The sequence below is a fragment of the Camelus bactrianus genome, chromosome 3 (genome assembly GCF_048773025.1).
Source record: "Camelus bactrianus isolate YW-2024 breed Bactrian camel chromosome 3, ASM4877302v1, whole genome shotgun sequence".
Taxonomy (NCBI): domain Eukaryota; kingdom Metazoa; phylum Chordata; class Mammalia; order Artiodactyla; family Camelidae; genus Camelus; species Camelus bactrianus.
The window spans coordinates 97260640-97280412 of NC_133541.1; the positions used below are offsets into that span (position 1 = coordinate 97260640).

General features: G+C 45.4%; 1 protein-coding gene across 2 annotated transcripts in view; it reads right to left on the reverse strand.

Moving 5' to 3' along the window:
* Nucleotides 1-19773, reverse strand: part of SPOCK1 (SPARC (osteonectin), cwcv and kazal like domains proteoglycan 1) — a 470868-nt gene that overhangs the window by 107480 nt on the left and 343615 nt on the right. For both annotated transcript variants that reach the window (XM_074360727.1, XM_074360729.1), the window contains one exon: nt 16409-16535. In XM_074360727.1, coding sequence (XP_074216828.1) covers nt 16409-16535 — 127 coding nt within the window. The remainder of the gene's footprint in view (nt 1-16408; nt 16536-19773) is intronic.

A 19773-nucleotide genomic window follows, 5' to 3' on the forward strand; every position in this document is an offset into this window, starting at 1 on the left:
CAAATTATCACAGCAGCACAGCTGTATCTAAGAAATTGATGAGCCAGCCCACGCCATTATCTGTAGGCGTTTGCCAAGGCAAGATTAATAGACCTTCTACACTGCAGCCATAGTATTTCTTGAAAGTTAAAGACAAAAAATTCTTTTAAAATAGGTATGATTAAAATCCAGTTTCCTTGCCAGTTCTGACTGAATTCTGCCCCTCCTAGATTAGGCTGAATTGGGCAGTTGTGTTGTACTGCCTTGAGCAGTGTGGGAATTGTGTCTGTCTGGACATGGCGAGTTGTCAGGGTGATGTTGGGGGGAAGCCTGGCGCCTCGCTTAGCTGGTGGGGGACCACAGGAGCATTAATAGCTGCGTCTGACCTACTTCAGTATCTCAAGAAGGGGTTTAACACTAGGGCCCATCTCGTAGGATCAGCACGAGAATTTAGCAAGATCACATCATGTTCACATAGCACAGCAGGTAACACAGGGCAGATGCTCGATGTGGAATGGGCACTGGTGTCTGTGCGGTCAGCGGTGCATGTGGAGGGGCTGGGACGTGACACTGGCCCCCAGAGAGATTCTGGAGCAGACTTTGGCCCCTGGCCTTGTGAGGAGTGGGGCTACCTTTGTTTAATTCCTTAAAGTGGGCTGCTTTCCAGGCAGAAGCAGGCCCGAGCCCAGTTATCTACTCCCCATGTCCATCCAGCAGACTTGGTCAGGGTCACATTTCTGCCCAGCCCTTCCAGTAAATGTATCAGGCCAGCAAAAATGCTGCTGGTCACTGAGACCTCCAAAAGGGCCCTGTCTCAGAGCTACTTAAATCTGGCTCAGAAATACCAGGAAAGCTCCTCTGGCTCTAGAAAGTGCAGCCAGTTCACCTGCCTCAGCATCTCTACACATGTCGAGTGTACAAGACGGCCTCAGCAAGCGTGTCATGAATGAATGACTAAATGAACAGTGGAGGGAGGATGAGGTGATGTCGGGGCGAGATAAGGAGAGGAGTGAGCGTGCAAAAAACACTCCCACCTGCAAAGCTGTGCAAGTCTTCATCCATTTCCTACTGCCTCCTCACCAGCTCTGTAAGGCCATTCTGATGGCCTTACACTCAGGTCCACCCTGAGTCCACCAACAGCAGCACAGCCATGCCCAAAGCTGCTGGCCCTCACACTCACGACAAGTGGACAGAACGAATGGAAATGGACCTCAGCACCATTTCACACCAACAGCTGCAGCACCTACCACGGTGGGCACTGCCACGGCATCAAAGTGAGTAACAGAACCCTCCCTCACGCTGGCCAGCGCCCACTGTGGAGAAAGCCCTCAACGAAAGGTGCCTTCCACCTTCACCCCCACCACCACCTCCACAGCCGAGACCATGAAGCTTCCCACCAACGTGGGAGACAGAGGCAGAAAAGACCTCAGGAAGAAAATGAAAAATGTGATATAAAAGTGTTGGAACCACAGGGAGGACTAGCTTTCCAGACAAGGACACTTAGGCTTCTTTGGGGAGGGGCAATTGATATTGATTTTGCTTTTCTATGTGCCATGGACTGACCTAGGAATGCAATCCGTGATAACTAATTTAACCCCTGCAAAAACTCTTAGAGGCAGGTAGCATCATCCTCTTTCATAGACAAGGGAATGGGGACAACCAGGGGTTTCATGACTTGTTCAAGGCCACAGAGCTACAAACCCAAACCAGGATTTGAGCCAATGCCATCCGGCTTCACTGGATAAACTCTCAACCATGACAATGATGTGTTAGCCCCTCCCCTGTCCTCCCACACAGCCACACCTCCACCACACCGCCTCACCTGGCCAACTAGTGAACAATCTATGTAGACATGCCTATCTTCCCTAGAACCAGGGGACAGCTTGGGGACAGGACCAAGGGCTGGCATGGGCCTGGTTCATAGTGGGTAAGTCTGATGACTTGAGAGGCCACCCTGGAAGAGGGTCCCACAGTAGACACCAGAAAAGTCTGCAGCCTTTTCCAACTCTGCAGACTTGGAGGTCTGAGATAGGAATCTGTGAATGAACTACACACTTGTAGTCAGAAGATGAAACGGCCCCTTCTACCCACGTGGCCTTCAGAGGTGCCATCTCCCTTGTTCCCTTGTCACTACAGGGTTAATGGCTTTCTCACATGAGTAACAGGGACCAGGTCAAACATGTCACTCTTCTGTTACTTGCATGGACCACAGATTCTTATCTCCCTCATTTACACATCTGCCCCCCCCCCACCATCCCAGCCACGCCCTGGGTGGCCCTTCTGGCTGCCACTCAGTGTCCCCCAAGATCTCTGCTTCTCAAAGAGAGGGCAGCAGGGAAATGCTTACAAATGAAAACCGGGCTCTGTACCCAAAGAGATGTAAAAATCCAGACGCACTTTCAGTAGAGAATTCTCCTGGAGTGAAGCCTCCAAAGTGACTGGGTGTATGGGGTTCTGTATCCTTTTCATCTTCTGATTTTTCACTGGAAGAAGTCTTTGAAAACTGTCAACTCTATCTTCTGACACTGCCCATCCTAGATGAGGCTACAGAGTGGGATCTTTCTAAATAATGGAGGGTACCAGCATCAAAAAAGAGAAACACAGAGACAAATGCGAGTATGTGGAAGAATGTGCTCATCTCAAGGCATACTCTACAGGTCTGGTCATCTTTTTAAAACTTTTTAAACTGTTGTATTAAGGTATAGTTGACACATGATAAACTATGCATATTTACAGAGTATAATGTGATAAATAAAATATACACACACATGAAACCATCACCATTATCAAGAAAATTAAGGTATCTTATCATCCCCAAAAGTTTCTTCATGCCCCTCCTATCCTTCCCCAAATAATAGGAAACCACTGATCTGCTTTCTCTCATCAAAGATTAGCTTGAATTTTCTGAAGTTTTATATGTGTCATCAAGTATTATCTGTCCTTCACACAGCATAATTATTTTAATATTTACTCATGATGCTACACGCATTAGCAGTGCATTACTTTTTATTCTGGGAAGTATTTGACTGTGTGGATAGACTACATTTGTTCATTCATTTGCCTGATGGACATGTGGCTTATTTGCAGTTTTTGGTTATTACAAATACAGTCTCTAAGAGCATTTATGAACAAGCATTCCTATGGACATATTCTTTCATTTCTCTTGAGTAAAGACCTAGAATTAGAATGGCTGGATGATATGGTAGTTTTTCTTTAAGAAATTTTCAAGCTGTTTTCCAGATGGGTCAGATCATTTTACATACCCACCAGCAGTGTATGAGAGTTCCAGTTCTTCCGTATCTTTACTAACATTTCATATGACCTATCTTTTTGATTTTAAGTATTCTCATGTAGTAGAATCTCCTTGGGGTTGTAACTGGCATTTCCTCAATGACAAATAATGTTGATCATCATTTATTGGGCTTATTTACCATTCACATATCTTCTTTGGTGAAATGCCTGCTCAAACCTTTTGCCTATTTTTACTAGGTTATGTGTTCACTTACTATTGAATTTACAGAGTTCTATATATATTCTGGATGCTAGTCCTGTATAAGATATATGATTTTCAAATATGTTGTTCTAGGCCATGGCTTCATTTTTCATTCTCTTAACAGTGCCCTTCGAAGGCAGAATTTTTTTTAAATATCAATTTTTTATTTTATGTATCATGCTTTTGGTTTTTTATCTAAGAAATATTTGCCTAATCCAAGGTCACAAAGATTTTTCTACTTTTTTTCTAGAAGTACACAGTTTTAGGATTTATACCTAAGTATATGAGGTGTATATTTTTACACTTTTACAGATTTATCACTTTTGCTTTTCCTAAAACCATCCTGCAAATATAGCTTCCCTTCTCCCACTAACATTCATTTTATGCATTCAGTGCTGGAGACAATAAGATTAGCAGGAGACAGTTTCTCTTCTCAAAGAGCATACTTTTTTTATTTAGGAAAATCTGTGAATATATGACCAAGTAGAGAAATTAATACAATGAATTTCCACAATTTCAGTTCAACAATTTTCAAGATTTTGCCACATTTGCTTGATCTTACCTAAATTACCTTAAATTATCTCAAAGCAAATCCTCTGTGTTCTTCACGGGAGGTCTCCTTAAAAATGTGTGTTTTTCTTACTCAACTACAATGCTATCAACATATCTAATTGCCAGTTCATAATCAAGCTTCCTTAAGGTCCCCAAAACATCCTTTACTTCTAAAATTTTTCTTGGCTTATTTCACTTTGGGTTCAACCAGTGCTCACAAAACATTTAGTAGCCAGGTTTCCCACTCCACATTTTTATGCAGAAACTGGGTCCATTTTCTGGCTCCTCCAATACCTCACATTCTGAATGTGTCTGTTTGCCTCTGGGTGGCCTCTTTTAACACAGTCCTCAACCCCTGCACATCTGGAAATGGATCTGAATTGGCATTTTTGCGAAGAGGACATACAGTTGGCCAATGGACACATGAGAAGATGATCAACATCAGTAATCATGAGGAAAATGCAAATCAAAACCACAATGAGACAGCACCTCACGCCTGTTAGAATAGCTATCATCAAAAAGACAACAAATAACTAGCATCGGCGAGGATGTGGAGAAAAGGGAACCCTCACACACTGTTAGAGCGAATGCAAATTGGCGTGGCCACTGTGGAAAACAGTATGGAGGTTCCTCATAAAATTAAAAATAAAACTACCACATGATCCAGCCATTCCACTTCTTGGTATTTATCTAAAGAAAACAAAAACACTAATTTGAAAAGATACATGAACTCCAATGTTCACTGCAGCATTATTTACATTATTTACAATAGCCAAGTTATGGAATCAACTTAAGTGGTCATAGATAAATGAAATGGATAAAGAAGATGTCTCTCTCTCTCTCTCTCTCACTCTCACACACACACACACACACACACACACACACACACACACAGGAATATTATTCAGCAATTTAAAAAATGAATCTTGCCATTTGCAACATCATGAATGAACCTGGAAGGTATTATGCTTAGTGAAATAAATCATACAGAGAAAGACAAACACTTTATTTTCACTTATACATGAAATATCTAAAAAACAAAGCAAAGGAATAAATATAACAAAATAGAAACAAACTCACCAATACAGAGAACAAACTAGTGGTTGTCAGAAGGGAAGTGGGCAGGGGGATGAACGAAATAGATGAGGGAGATTAAGAGGTACAAATTCCCAGTTACAAAATAAACAAGTCACAGGGATGTGATACAGAGCATAGGGAAAACAGTCAACAATACCATGATAACTTTGTGTGCTGTATAATCTATAACAGTGTCAAATTATTAGGTAAAAAAATAACAGGAGAGAATTATTTTTTATGACTTCAGATACGGTTTTAAATTACACTGGAAAAATCTACTAAATACACAAGGTTAATTGCTGTTGAGTTTACTGTGAAATAAAATCTAAATATTTGAAAAAATATAATAAATATAATGTACTTTAATGATTTTATTTCTCACTTCTGTAAGTTTCAAATTAATCTGGTATTTTTGATAGTATATCATTCATCGCTTAAGTTTTCAATTGCCTTTTTCTTAAACATTTAAACATTTTGAACACTTGAACTGATTTTACATCCTGTATCTGAAAAATTCATTTCTCAAGTTCTTGGGGGGAGAGGGGGTCTAATTCTGCTATTTATTACCTGTGCTGCCTCTTGCTCATGGTGGCTTATTTCCTTCTATGCTTTAAGGATTTATGAGCCATATTTGGCAGGGTTTTGAGGGAATCCCATGAAGGCTGGGTTGATGGTTCCACCTTCCAGAGAAGATTTACACATGTTTCTTCCAGGAGCCCTTGGGGATCCCATACCCAGGGTCACTTTAAGTCAGCTTACAAGCCTCAGGATTCCTACACAACCCAAAGAGGATAAACTGGGACCACACCCTCAGGTTGCCATTCACATGGCATGCCATAGGACAGCTTAACAGCAGTTCCGGTTCCAGTTGGTTTATATCTGTGTCCTATATTGGTCACCGAATATTCTGTGTACCAACTGTGCTCTAACTGAACAAATGCAGGTTCATGTTAAAAGTTTGGCAGGTCATCTTTTCTGCCCAGGCTTAAGTGGACAAATGTTGTCTTACTTTACTAACAGGCATATTTAAATTTTAAAAACAATCATGCTCATTCTTTAACTCGAGATTATCATCTTTTTTGAACCAAGCTCACTCTTCAACTCAGGGCAAACATACTGAAAGTTTTGGATTTACATGTAGGGTCTCAGCTCCAATATCTCCCCTTGTAAGAACTGAAGGCATTATCTCCAGTCTGCAAGCAGCTGTTACTTCAAAACCTGTTAGTTAGATCAGCTGCCTCCTACCTCCTTGACCCCCAGGGAAGTGGTCAGTATCCATCCTGGCTTTTCTTCCCTCTACCCCTCAACCAGAGATTCCCCTCACATCTTGCAAGATCATCTACTTAAAAGGATATTTATTGTATCTAGGAGTTTTGCATCACAGAGTTTAAAGGCTCTCTAGCCCAACATATGGCTGGATATACACACTTATCTACAGAGAATTCCAACACAGTACAATACATGCTCTAGCAAACATATATACATATGTGCTATTGTAGCTCACAGAAAAGAAATGGTGCATCTTGCACAAAGGGCTCAAAGATGCTTCACTGAGGAGATGGTGCTTAGCTGAACCTTGAAATTGAAACCCCAGGAATATGGTTACTCCATTTTTGGCAGAGGTGGATAAGGGTAAGGGAGGCTCGCTCCATCCCAACCTGTTATGTGTATTAAAATGCAAAAAAATTTATGCATCCTTTCTACTCCACCGCTATCTTGCTTTGTTTGGTGGCAGGGAACTGGGTCGTGTGGAGATGTGCTATAACCATGGGGCAGGTGGCTGGTCCAGAGAGCTCCCAGCAGGAAATGGTAGAAGACATGAGAGATATAGCAGATCTTGCTCAGGACCACTTGTGGGGAGTACACCCCCCCCCCATCGCTTATATTTCATATCATCTTTTGGTCTCTCTACTAGGAGATAGGAAAGCAAATAAACCCTTATAAGGAGCTCCACCTGATCAATGTGGTCAGGGTCCCTGGGTTCCCATAGCACCTGGTCTCTTGCCTGGCCGCCACTGCACAGCCTGCCTTTGGGGAGACTGGCATTCCAAAGTAGTCCTCAGTGCCTCTGGGTTAAGAACTTGGGAAAAACTGCTCTCTGGGACACAGGGTCTTCCCTACTGCTGATGGTCTGCTATTCTGAGAACCTCACTGGACAGAACCCAGCATCTCAGCAAGGCTATCCTTGGCCAAACGATGAGAAAGTTCTGTCCCATGCATGGTAGATAAAGATGCAAAAATGTTTCATCTACTTCAGAAAGGGAAAAATACCAACCACCTGCTATGGTAAAAAGGAGAGCATCATTAAGGTCCTATCCTCAATAGGCAGTGAGGACATCGAGTCATGGTAAATGCTGACCCAGCAAATACTCCCTCCTTCCCCCATGTGACATACAGGCTCCAGCCCAAGGCTCAGAGCATGAGATCGGCTTCTCTGAGCATCATCCCTGTCTAGTAGTGAAATGTACTCTTGGAACAACATGTTGTAAACAAGTCTGACTGTACTCACTTGAGCATTGTTCCAACAAGGACCATTTTGTTTGTTTCTTTTTTTAAAGAAAAACAAAAGCAACATGATCCTGAACTTAATTAAACTTGTTTGTAATGATTTAATTAGATTTATAGCACTATGTGTATCCATTCTGGCCAGGGACCTGTCTGTCTTCTAAAGGATTGGTTGGCAGAGATCTCATGAGCTTTGCAATTTTTCCTAATCCTTAATTTCATCTCCTGATGCGGTGAGGATGAGCATAATCATGTTCAGGTAATTGCTTTATCAAATCATTTAATTGTGCATTCAACAGAGCTGACAACAAGAAGGTTATTCTTCCTAATGTGTTTTTAACAATAGTGCTAACTAATGACATGGCATTCTACTCAGGGCATGTGAGAAGAAGAAATGGAAACCTATTCTTCAAATCTTGGTTAAACATATGTTTGCATACAGAACACAGAAATAAGTGGTAAAATAATTAGCTGAATTGCTTCCTTCTGCTGTAACTTCATCATTTCTCTGCATGTGGAAGGAGACTCTGTAAATTCTGCAGGTGCCTTTTCACCATGGACAGTGTCTGAACATCTGTGCTTTCTGAAAATGTCACAATAACCATTTTGCCTGAAACTTCATCCTCAGGAGCCAAAAAGACTGCGTTATCTTGGCAGCTTCCAAAAAGAAAGAACTATTTAATAGAACTGAGGACAAGATGTGCCTCATGATTAGAAAGAAGTAGTACGACAGTAGGCCAAATAATTTAAAAGATATCTGAATTAAAATGGTGCTAAATCAACTTTATTTTAGATGAACTTTCTCTTTAACTAGGTAACTAACATATCCCTATAGACCCATCTTATTCGTCCCTTTGGTCTATCATTCCTAGAAACACAGTGTGCTTTTATACCTCCTTCTAGGCTCGAGCACTGTTATTTAGCTGAAGCCTTTCATGACACACATATTTAACAATATTTGATATTTTAAAGGTGATTATGTAGTACACTTCTTTAAAAATTTTATTCAGCCCACTAAATATTCTTTCCCTCTCTCTTCCTCTGGTGAAAAAAAAAAAATACTACCCTTGATCAAACTGAGGGTAGGAGTAAGGAGGGTCACATGACCACGGTATTTGATTAAGGGATGAACACATGATTCAGAAACAGCCGACTGGAATCCTTCCCTGGGATTGAAACACAGACAGTAGCAAAATTACTTTGCAGTTTCCAGGCTACAAGCAAATGCATCTGGGGCTGTCAAAATCCCTATTCCCTGCCAAAGGGAGAAAGCCTCCTGGCAGAATGAAGCCAAGCAGAGACGGATAAAGATGAGAAGGAAGGAGACAGAGGGTCGTCAGCACTGAATCTCACCTTCTTTCTCTAAGGTTTGCCTCCCCCCAGCACACTTTCCAGCCTCGTATGCCACGAAATCTTCATCTTCTGATTAAGCTAAGGTTGAGTTCTGTTTCTGTCACTTGAAATCAAAAGCATCCTGATGATACAGCTCGTATTTCGTACTACTGTTCAGACAGCATTTTACTCATAGACGTAAAGACTGTGTGTCAAGAACCCGACAGACCAGGGTTCAAACATCTACACTGCTACTAAGCACTGTGTTAACCTCGGGCAAAGCTTTACAGCTTCAGTTGTCCCATCTTTGAGACTACTAACTACCTACAACTCATAGCTTTATTGCGAGAATTAGACAGAATAATAGAGGAAATAAAATAATACTCTGGCATTGAGCACAGTGTCACAGTACTTAACATAGGCTCAATAATAAATTACTGTTGTTTTGCTGTGATTGTCATTAGCATTTAAAATATGACCATGGTAGAGTCTGCTAGGTGACTCCAACATCCACCCTATCCTTTCTTTTAATAATATAACTCTCACATTTTAGCTGGATACACAGCTGCCCAGAATAAAACCCGCATTTCCTGGCCTCCTTGGCAGCTTAACATAGCCTTGGGATTAAGTTGTGGCCACTGGGATGTGAGCAGAAGTGACACCAGTGACTTCCACAATGTGCCTCCTTCTACTGGCAGGCGTGTGGCAGCCATCATGGACCCAGATGCAGAAGCTCAACCGTTTCAGCTGCTGAGGATGAAGCAACAAGAAGGGAAAGGACACTGGCCGTCCACCATCCGGAGGCAGCTTATCAGCCCTGGGCTGCTGATCTTCTCAAAAAAATTTTGTGTACAGTTTTTAAGGTTACTTTCCATTTACAGTTATTACAAATATTGGCTCTATTCTCCGTGTTGCACAATACATCCTGGAGCCTATCCCTCCTCCCCACTGGTAACCACCAGTTTGTTCTCTGCATCTAAGAGTCTGCTTCTTCTATGTTGTAGTCACTACTTTATTGTATTTTTTAGCTTCCCCATATATGGGCTGCTTACCTTTAGAATGTTTGCATGAGAGAAAAGTAGAACTATCCTATTTAAGCCTCTCTTCCATTTGGATTTTTGTTCTAGCAGCCAGAACATATATCCTAACTCACACACAATAAGTATTTTAAATATTATTTATACCTGTTCCTTCCAAAGAATGCTCTGGAAGAGAAAAGGGGATGATAACCCAACGAGGGTAAGAACTCTCTTGAAATGAATAGTTGAGGGTTTCCATACTATGAAAACTAGCTTCTTATGATCAAGTGATGTTTGGCTATCCCAGATTGAAGAAAGGACACTGAAAATGAATAAGGCCTGAGGGGAACAGGCAAAGCTGGAGCATATGCCACATGGATTTGTCCCCAAACCTCAAGCTGTTTAATGGATACAACATAATTTCTTAGAGTTGGTTAGATGCCACCTCTTGCGTTAGCTTGTCCTCAGCAAAAGTAAAGCAAAATAGTGAAATCTGTGACCCGAATCCCTCATCAGACCGTTGGTGTCTATGTGGTCCATGGGCACAGGACTGCCCCTTTTCTACCCCTCTACACCTGAGAGCGTGCGGGGATGGGGGCAGGAGACTTACTCCTTCCTGTCCCTCCACAGGGCTGCCAGATGGCAGCATCCAATGTCTAGCCTAATTGCTGCCACTCCTCCTATTCCTGGGGCCATTACTAGTGCCACTGTGCTCCAGCTTCACATGCACAAAATGTGCAAAAACATGCCTTCCACTCTCAGTGTCCGATCATCTTATCTTCTGCCTAGTCAGAAGCAAGGCCCTCACCAATGAGCCACTTGCCAGTGAAGACAATTCTCACCCAGCAGGTTCTAGGAAGGTAGGGCCATCCAAAAATAACCCTGAAAATACTGCCAGCCTCAACTGGGCCAAAAACCCAAGAGGAAGCCACACATAAAAATCTCCCATGCCTGTCGTGGACGCAGGGCCATCAAGGTCTGGGGGAAGGAGACCAAGAAGGCATGCCAGGCTCAAAACTATCTCGAGAGGTCTTACAAATCCACACCCTGGATTGGCTCTAACCCTCAGAACAGCCTGTTGGTGGGAAATGCTGGCCAAAAGAGACTCCACTTGCCAAGAACTTCAAACATGACCTTTACGTGGTAGCAACTGTTGGAAACTATTAAGATGACTCTGAAAATAACATAATCCGCAGCAACAATATGTTGAAAGAAATGCCAACCCTGTAAGGCAAGCTCTCTCTCCTCCTCCCTCACATGTGCGAGCTCAGAACAAAGGAGAACCATTTTCCTCCACGGTGTTCTTAACTCTGCATCTCTCTTCTGTGTCTAGACAGAAATGAGCCATTTGCTAATTGTTTAACGGCAGTTAAGGGAGTAAATGTTGTGGGGGGAGGGTGAGAGCAGACGGGTGATTGCCTGCTTGTTTTCCCATTACCAGCAGCCAGGCTGATGCCAGTGAACGGGGCTCCCAGCTGCACTCCCAGAGCCCTTCCCTGGGAGGCCAGGCCGAGCGCCCTGCGCCTGGCACATGAGCAGTCCTGGCCCTGACCGCTGAGCTCTGGTCACGTGGGTGCAGGTGGAGCAAAGTCAAGGGAGTCCCGTTGAAAGAGGCGTGTAATGAGAGACCCAACAGGGCCTGTACCTGGAGCAGTGGAGACCTCCACCCCTGCTCACTTCTCAGCTGGTAGGACGCCAGCACCATCCAGATGTGCACCTAAGTTTCCAGAACAGCTCTCCCCTCTGGAAGGAAAAAAAGCTGCGACTGCCCTCGTGAAGCCTGGGTGGACAGGCTGGATTCAGCCAGGGATGCTCCCTCTCCTACTGGCCAAATTAAAAGTTGGCAGCCAGGACCCCAAAAGTTTTCATCTTTCTGTGCAGATAACAGCGGAGAACGGAAAGGCATTCACAGACGACAGGGTCCCTCTGGTTTCTGCTGAGGCCACAAAGCTGTTGGCAAGACCAAGTTCAAGTCCCAACAGGACCTAGATGGTGAAGACGTAGTTCCGCTGAGCTCAAAGCTGAAATGACTTCCTGTATTTGAAATTCGGTCACCAAGTCCTGCTCTGACTTCCCGAATGCCTCTTCGGACTGTTTTCTATCCATTTCTACAACTGCCATACAATTCCAGGCCTTGCTCCCACCAACAACCTCCTCACGTCCTGCCTCAGCCACTCCCAGCCTGCAGTCAGCATAAGCCAAGGCAAATACACACCTTTGATAAGATCCCGAGTGCTCTTCAGGTAAAGTCCAACCTTTCTCATGTGGCCTTCAAGGCTCTGGAAAAGTGGCCCCTGATCCTTTTCTAGACCCCAATCCACATGCGCCCCAGCCACAGTGACACTGTCACTGGTTCCTGCAAGAAGGTCATGCTTTCTTTCATCTCTTCAAGCCCCTCTTACCTCTGATGGAACGAGCTGTCTATCCTTCTTATTCTGGGCAACTCCTTCCAGCCTTAAGATCTCAATGGAACCATTGCTTCCTCTAAGAGACTACTCACACCTCCTAACTGGTTGAAGCGGCCCTGTTCTGTGACCTACAGCACCCCAAACATCCCTTATCTGGACACCTACTTTAATGGAGAGAGAATGATTTTTAATTTGTCTGCCTTCCTTGTAAGTTCCATGAGAACTGGGGCTTTGTCTTTGGTCATACCCCCCAGTACTCAGCACAATGAGTAAGCACATAAAGAAAGAACGCAATAAACATTTATTGGATTTCTGCACTACTTGGGTTTCCCTGGCCAGGAGACTGTGACATTAGGGCTAGCTAAACTGTGAGGGTGAGCCTTACTGCCTAGAATCAAGTCAAGGGGCAGGCTCTGAGGCTCTGTCCGGCAGTACCTGGAAGTCATTTCTTTTGAAAAATCGGAAGTCATTGCAAAGGAGTCTTCCAAATGCCGATCCTGCCTCTTAAACATGGTATTTATCACTACCTATAAGCAGGCAAACTTCTCTAACAGAAAAAGTCAACTTTCCAGCCCAAAATGCAGGAGGGCCCTGGCTGGCTAGCATTGACAGAGACACTCCCTGAGCAACTGACAGCATTTCAAGCTATGTCTGACAAGTCACCTCTGTTCCTTGTAGCACAGGGGTCACAGGGAGCTGGCATTTCAAGCTCCTTCTGCAGATGAGAGACAGAGGCAAGCAGGCAGGTTGTTGCTGGAGTTTGATGTGTAACATGCCACTTGCCCAAACAGCCCTGATCACTCACTGACATTTTATGGCTCATCTCTAATCACAGGCTCCAGGATCAGACAGTTCACTCCAGAGCTGGAGGGAATAACTGAACAGCACAAACTGCATCTTCACAAAGACAGAATCATTGCAAGGAGCCTCTCTCTGCCAGGGCCCCAGGCTGGGGGTTTAGCTAAGCACCTTGGCCCAGAGTGGGGATGGCTTATTGCTCTTCATCACTAAGCTCTCTGCAACCCATTCACTCAAATTCCAGAAGAGTTGCAGAGACAGGAATCTCACCATCCTAGCTGGCGTCCTTGGGGGCTCTCATCCATGACACTTACAGAGCACCCACTATGTGCCCTTGGCCTGGTGAAGGTGGATGGGCATTGTTTCTGCCTCTAGGATCGCACACTCTTAAGGTAGACGCGGGCAAGAAGGCACTCGCAGTAATCAGTGCCCTGAGCCTGGCACTGCCCGACCACCTGCTCACCTGCCAAGCTTTAGCTGAACGTCTCCTCTTAGACCATTCTCACATCCTCCATGCCTCTCTTATCTCCTGCGCCTCTCCGCTCAACATCAAAGCCACCACTGGTGCATCCTCTCAGTTCTTCAAACTCATCATCCTGCCTTAGAGCCTTGGCCCATGCTATTTTCTCTACCTAGAACATTCTATGCCCCCACCCCCCACTCACAGTTTAAAGGCCCCCTCAGAAAGGCCTTTCCTCACCATCCCCTATAAAGCAGGCCCCTCTCTCTTTCTCAGCACCATATGTATTTCCCTGGTCATACTTAGCAAAATTTGAAACTCTATATTTGTTTGGTCAGTTAGTTATTTCTGTCTCCCCTCCCAGAGTGTAACCTCCTGGTGATCTGGAACTGTGTCAGTGTGGTTCCTCACTGCCCATCCACACACTCTGCACAGTGCTATGAACAATGACAAGTGTCCAAGAGATAGCTGCTGGACAAATGAATGAAGGTCTGTCTCAAGGAGGTGACTATGGAGACAGACTCTGGAGGGCTTTGCTAATGACAGTGAAGGGTCTGAGCTTATTTGGAGCTGCAAGAGGAAAGCTCACCATGCCTTTTAAGTAGGGGAGACGCTCAAACAGAGTTTTATCACAGAATTATCCACACCTTCTGCCGTGTGGAAATGGACTTTGGGAGCCAGGGAAAGGCATACTGGAGGTAAAGAGATCTGTTAGGAGATAGCTATGAAAACTGAAGTTGTCACTACTCAAAGTGTGGTCCGTGGCCAGCAGCATGGACCTCACCTGGAAACGCGTCAGGTCCCACACCAGAACTGTTCTATCATAACCTGCATTTTAACAGAAACTCCAGGCAACTGTTCACATATCTAGAAGGTGGGCTTTGGGAGAAAGACAATAATGCCCTGATGTGCCTTTGTAGAGCAGAGGATAGAACTGATTCATCAATGTTACTATGAATGCACTACTCCGGACATGTGCAGGGTGTCAGAAGTCACAAACTATCTCCAACTGCAGTCCCACTGGGGTCAGGGAGAGCAGAGAAGGGGAAAGGTGGGCACGCTGAGCCGAGGTGGCCTGGCTGGGACCTTGGACAGAGAAGCTGCAAAATACACAGCAGGTCCAAAGATACGGAGGTAAGGATTACTGACTCTGGCCATGAAAGAGCCAACTGTTCTATTTCCATTGTGTTGTAAGTGTCTCAAGCACCTGGCACAGAGCCTGGTGCATAAGAAAGGCTCCAATAATATGTGTTGAAAGAACAAAAGAACAATCAAGCAGTGATTATGATGTGGAGGTCCTACAGCAGATCACAGGGGTCTGGGTACAAGCAAGACAGACCTTCCGGCTTCCTGTTTTGTTAAATATATTCCCTTTGGTTAGAAAACTGTGAAAATCTGAGAATCTAAGACTCTACTTTTGGTGAATAAAAATATAGGCCTTGTACAACAGAGAATCAGTAGGAAAGCCTGGCACAGTCTTATAATAATCCAAATGAGCTTCTGAGGACAGCAGGCAGTGAGGGTCCCCCAGGCCTGCGCAGTCTCCCTGGGTCGAGCCAGGCTGGTGAGGAGATCACAGAGAACAGAAGCTGTCAGCGCTGGGTGCAGTGGGGAGGGGAGGGGCAACCAGCAGGAAAGCCGAAGCCAGAGGACCACATGACAATGTGGCCACAAGGGACCAGGGACTCACCAGTTTCAAATCTCAGCCCCAGACTCCATCCTGCAAATGAACCTTCCATAGAAAACAAGCACGGAGATGAGAGCGGAGCAGCTCTGGCTGGAGGAGATGGGAGGGGCAGAGCCCCACTCCTTATCCCCGACCCACGTCTCATCAAAAGCTCTGGGGACACGCATCTGGGACTTTTCACGCCTAGCACTAAGGGGGTGCTGGTTTATGTTTGTGGAATAAGAGAACAAGTAAGCAAACCCCTGTCAATTCCGTGGTTTTTCTTTCTTTTATTATCCCAATGAAATGTGCCACACCTGCTCAAAACACAAATGGGTAGCCTTATCCCAAGGAAACTGTTTAGAGTTCCAAGAACAAATTATTACCTCCTTTCCTTCGTCCACCCTGATGATCCCTGCCTCCCTGCCTATTCGATAGTTCCTTTGATTAGAACCCCGATCACACACCCCTCCTCTGGAAAACTTTCCCTCTTCGTTCTTCCGACAAGAATACACAGACCCATTTTATCCCTCGTCCCTTTTTCTATGAAACAATTTTCTCTTCATCAGTTTGAGTTCAAATGACCTGTCACCATACTAGCCACTGCCCCAGTTGGACAATAAACCCCTGAAGGCCCCAGAGAAAGGAACAGTAGCCCCTCTAGCCCCAGGGCCTGGTGTCCTGCTGGATGCATTCTAGATACACAATAAATGCAGCTTAAACATGTGCTGACATCACATGCCTTTTCTTCACCATGCTGTCCCTAAAGCAGGCATCCTAGGCCTCCCTCACATCTTCTTTCTCCGTCAGCAGAGCTGAGTGACTCACATCTTTGGAACAGCTTACAAGCTCACCTCCCCCAGGAAGCCTTTCTAGATTCACTTCAGGATCACACACCACTCTCAGAATCACCATTACCCTTAGCCTTCAATCACTCCAGTTACAAAGGCGGTAACATTTTCATCTTGTCTCTTAGGCCAGAGAGTCTGTTCATGTGACAGCCTTCTCAAAGGCAAGTCTCAAAGCCCACTGAGATTCAGAGGCCCCAGTTTTGGCCCAGAGACGCCAGAACAAGCAGACATAGGATACTTTTTCATGACAAAAGATGAGAGCACTGACCTTGGATGTGTAGGTGTGGCCATCGGAGCCGCAGACCATGGCTGACTGCGCCGCCGTACAGGGCTTGCACTTGACCAGATTCGAAGGTCCAACCCAGTGTTTGTGGGCCACGTTTCCTTTCTTTTGCCTGAGGGTGAAAAAAGAGGGGTAAATTAACTGAAACTCTGGTCCCAGGGGTCTTTCTTCCCGGTTACCTGGAAAAGAGCCACATAAATAAAGGCCAGTCAAACATCCAGGTGCACCCTGAAGGCACCTGGCCAGCACCCCCATTTGTTCTGACTTGCTGATGGGGCAGGAGACTCTTTTCCAAAGGTCTGGGTTCAGCCCACCAGATGGACCGAGGAAGGCAAGTGGCCATTAAACATGTTGTAAAACATCACTTACTGACACGAAGAGACGTTCACAATGCATGAAAGAGACAATGAGAGGACTCTCCCAGCTCTCCCAGCCCCCGTGAGGGCTAGGGCAGGTCACGAGGCCTTAAACCACGTCCCAGAGCAGCACGCTCCTCGGGTCAGCCTCCGAGGGGGAGGGCACACAGCTGAGACAGAAACGCATCTCCAAACACAACCGAATGACTTCATCACAGCTGTGGAAAACCATCTCTGGATACGTTTTAAAGCCATTTCAATCTGGCTTTCAATTTGCCATTTGATAGAGGCTCTGAGGTGATGTCACTTTCAACTGCTAAAATAATCAGAATTCTCCTCTTTCATTCCAGCTCCAGTCCCCTCATCCTAACCTTTGTCATCATGATGAATGGTGCTATTAGGATGGCTTATGTCCACGGAAGGAACCCCATCCCTGTATTGTAAACCACCAAAATAAAGGCCTACAGTTACTGCCGCCCTTTCCCTCTTAGTTGAGGCTGTTTTCCCAGCAAACCACTGGGGGTGACCCTCATGGCCGAGGGGCGAGTTCTGGTGGAGGACAAGTGACTGTGAACTGCCCACCAGTCAGGCGAATACTGTGCCCTTGAAGTATCTGGCTCAGGCGGTCCCGCGTGGTGCTTAACATCCGGCCTCTGGAGCCAGAAACACGAGTTCACACCTCAGCTCTGCCACTTAATGTGTGATCTCAGCAGAATATTTCACTCTGACATCCCAATTTCCTCACCTGTAAAATGGGTTTGAGGGTGGAAATACAATCTCCTTCAAGCAGATGGTATGAAGATTAAAGTGAGCTGATGTATATAAGGGACTCGGTATAATGCCTGGAAGACAGGAAGCAACAAAAATGGTAGCTGCTGTCATCATTATTATTTGCCCCAATAGATGAGGGTATTGAGAATGAAAGTAGTGTTGCCGTAGACATGTGATTTAATTCTAGGGCCAGAGGTCTGCAATGGCACTGAAATCCCCAGGACTCATGGGCCACAAGGAAGGAACCCCCTCTTTCAGGTGTGTAATGAATTGCCAGCTCCTTGAGGATTTGGGTCTCTCATATGAGGTAACCCATCCTCTTCCAAATGAAGGCAAGTAAGCATGAACACCACCCACCAGCCTGGCTCTTATTCCACCTGAACCCCGCCCCCAGGGATCTGGGGGAGGCAGCTAGAGGAGGAGGGTCTGTTTGGGGAACTACCTCTGAGGATGACATCAAGGAGGATGACCACGTACACACAGCACAACATGGAGCCAGCGGGGATCCCAGGCTGGACAAGCTGTAGGGCTGAGCCTGCCTGACCAGTGAACTAGGAAAGGCAGTCCTATGAGGGCACTTAGAGATCACCCAGTCCGGATGACTCACTTGACCAATGGGGGCAACTAAAGCCCAGCGGGGGAAGTCTGGAGACAAGCTGGGGCTAGGCTGTGACGACATTCACACAACCGCAGAGTGTGCAGAGGTGACTCTCTTCTTCCACTCATCTCAGTCCACCTAGGTTACTAGTCTGAAAGTTCTTGGGGGGCACCAACACGTCTGTCATCAGGGTCCTCTCTCTGAAGCCTCCCTGTTTCCACAGCCTCTACCCACCTTGTCCTGGCCTCTCCTACCACTGCCTTTCTAAATCACACGGACATGAGGTCTCCCATTACCCCTAACCAAACCCACTTTATTCTTTCCAGGTTTGTTCTGGACTACTGAAACAGGGAGGGGAGGTGACAGGACTCCATGCAGTGGATGAGCAGGTTGTTGGCACGGGGTTAACCTTAGAACATCTGATTCCTTCAGGAGGACACCACGCATTTATCATTCACACAGCAGTTTGTCTGACACTGATAATGAATCAGCAAATACATGCAGCAGTTCTGGCACCTGGCAGCCCCTCTCCTGGATCAGTCCCCAGCGTACATGCCCATAGCTGAAGCAATTCGTGTTTTGAGTTTCCAGAAAGGGGCTATAAAGTCCAAAGAGTGGGCAGCTTTGCTGGAGTGGACATAACCATGTGCAGTGATGTCCCAGAGGAAGTCAATCTGCAGGAGCTTAGCCAAAGGCAGACAAAGGAGAAATGAACACTGAGCCACTGGCTTTGAGGACAAGACAGAACCACCTATTAATCACTAGTTAATGACAGGTCATCCCTGTCTCTGGATCTGAACTTCACCATTAAATTAAGTGCATTAAGGGCAGGCAAAGAGTCAAGGCTGGCCACTGCTTACTAGTGGGTGCAACAATATATCCTTGTTGGGTGAGTGGGGGTGGGAGGGCTGACCACTGCAGCGGTTACTCGGCACTTAACCACAAACTCACAGGCTATCTATCAGAGCCAGAAAATACCTTAAAATGAATCTAGTCTAAGAACTTTATTTTATAAACGAAGAATCAGAGACATGGGGGAGTGAGTTGCCTAGTGTCACAAAGAAATATGGCAAAGTTATTTTATATCTATTTGTCAGACTGATGTTATCCTGGAAATGATTGCATTGCACTGAGACCATTTTAATTCCCTTTTTTGGCATCTATATTTTCACTATCAGGGCTCGGTTTTACAAATAAAGCCCCTCTGAATCCCTGTCCCTGGCTCTTCATCTGCGGAGGAGCAGGCTTAGCATACGCAAGGCCACGTGGTCATGGATCACGTCCAGGAGGAACCACGGTGACCTCTCCTGGGATGCCTTGGGGGCTAGAGGTACAAAGGCCAAACCACTCTGAATTTTCTCAATTCTAATGAAACAAGCATACCTGTTATACTAGGGCAAAACCAGGTGTTACTTACTCCACTAGGACCCAAGTGGAGATGGCATCCAACCTGTAGTCTCTGACCAGAGGCCAAATTATGCAAAGTTATGTACCAAGTACATGTGCACCTAAGGAGGCGTAACTTCCCTGGTTATTGTGTATATATTTCAATCCCCACAATTCAGTGCAAACCATAAAAAATAACCAACCCAGTCGAGGCAAGGGACTAAGCTTTCTGATTGTAA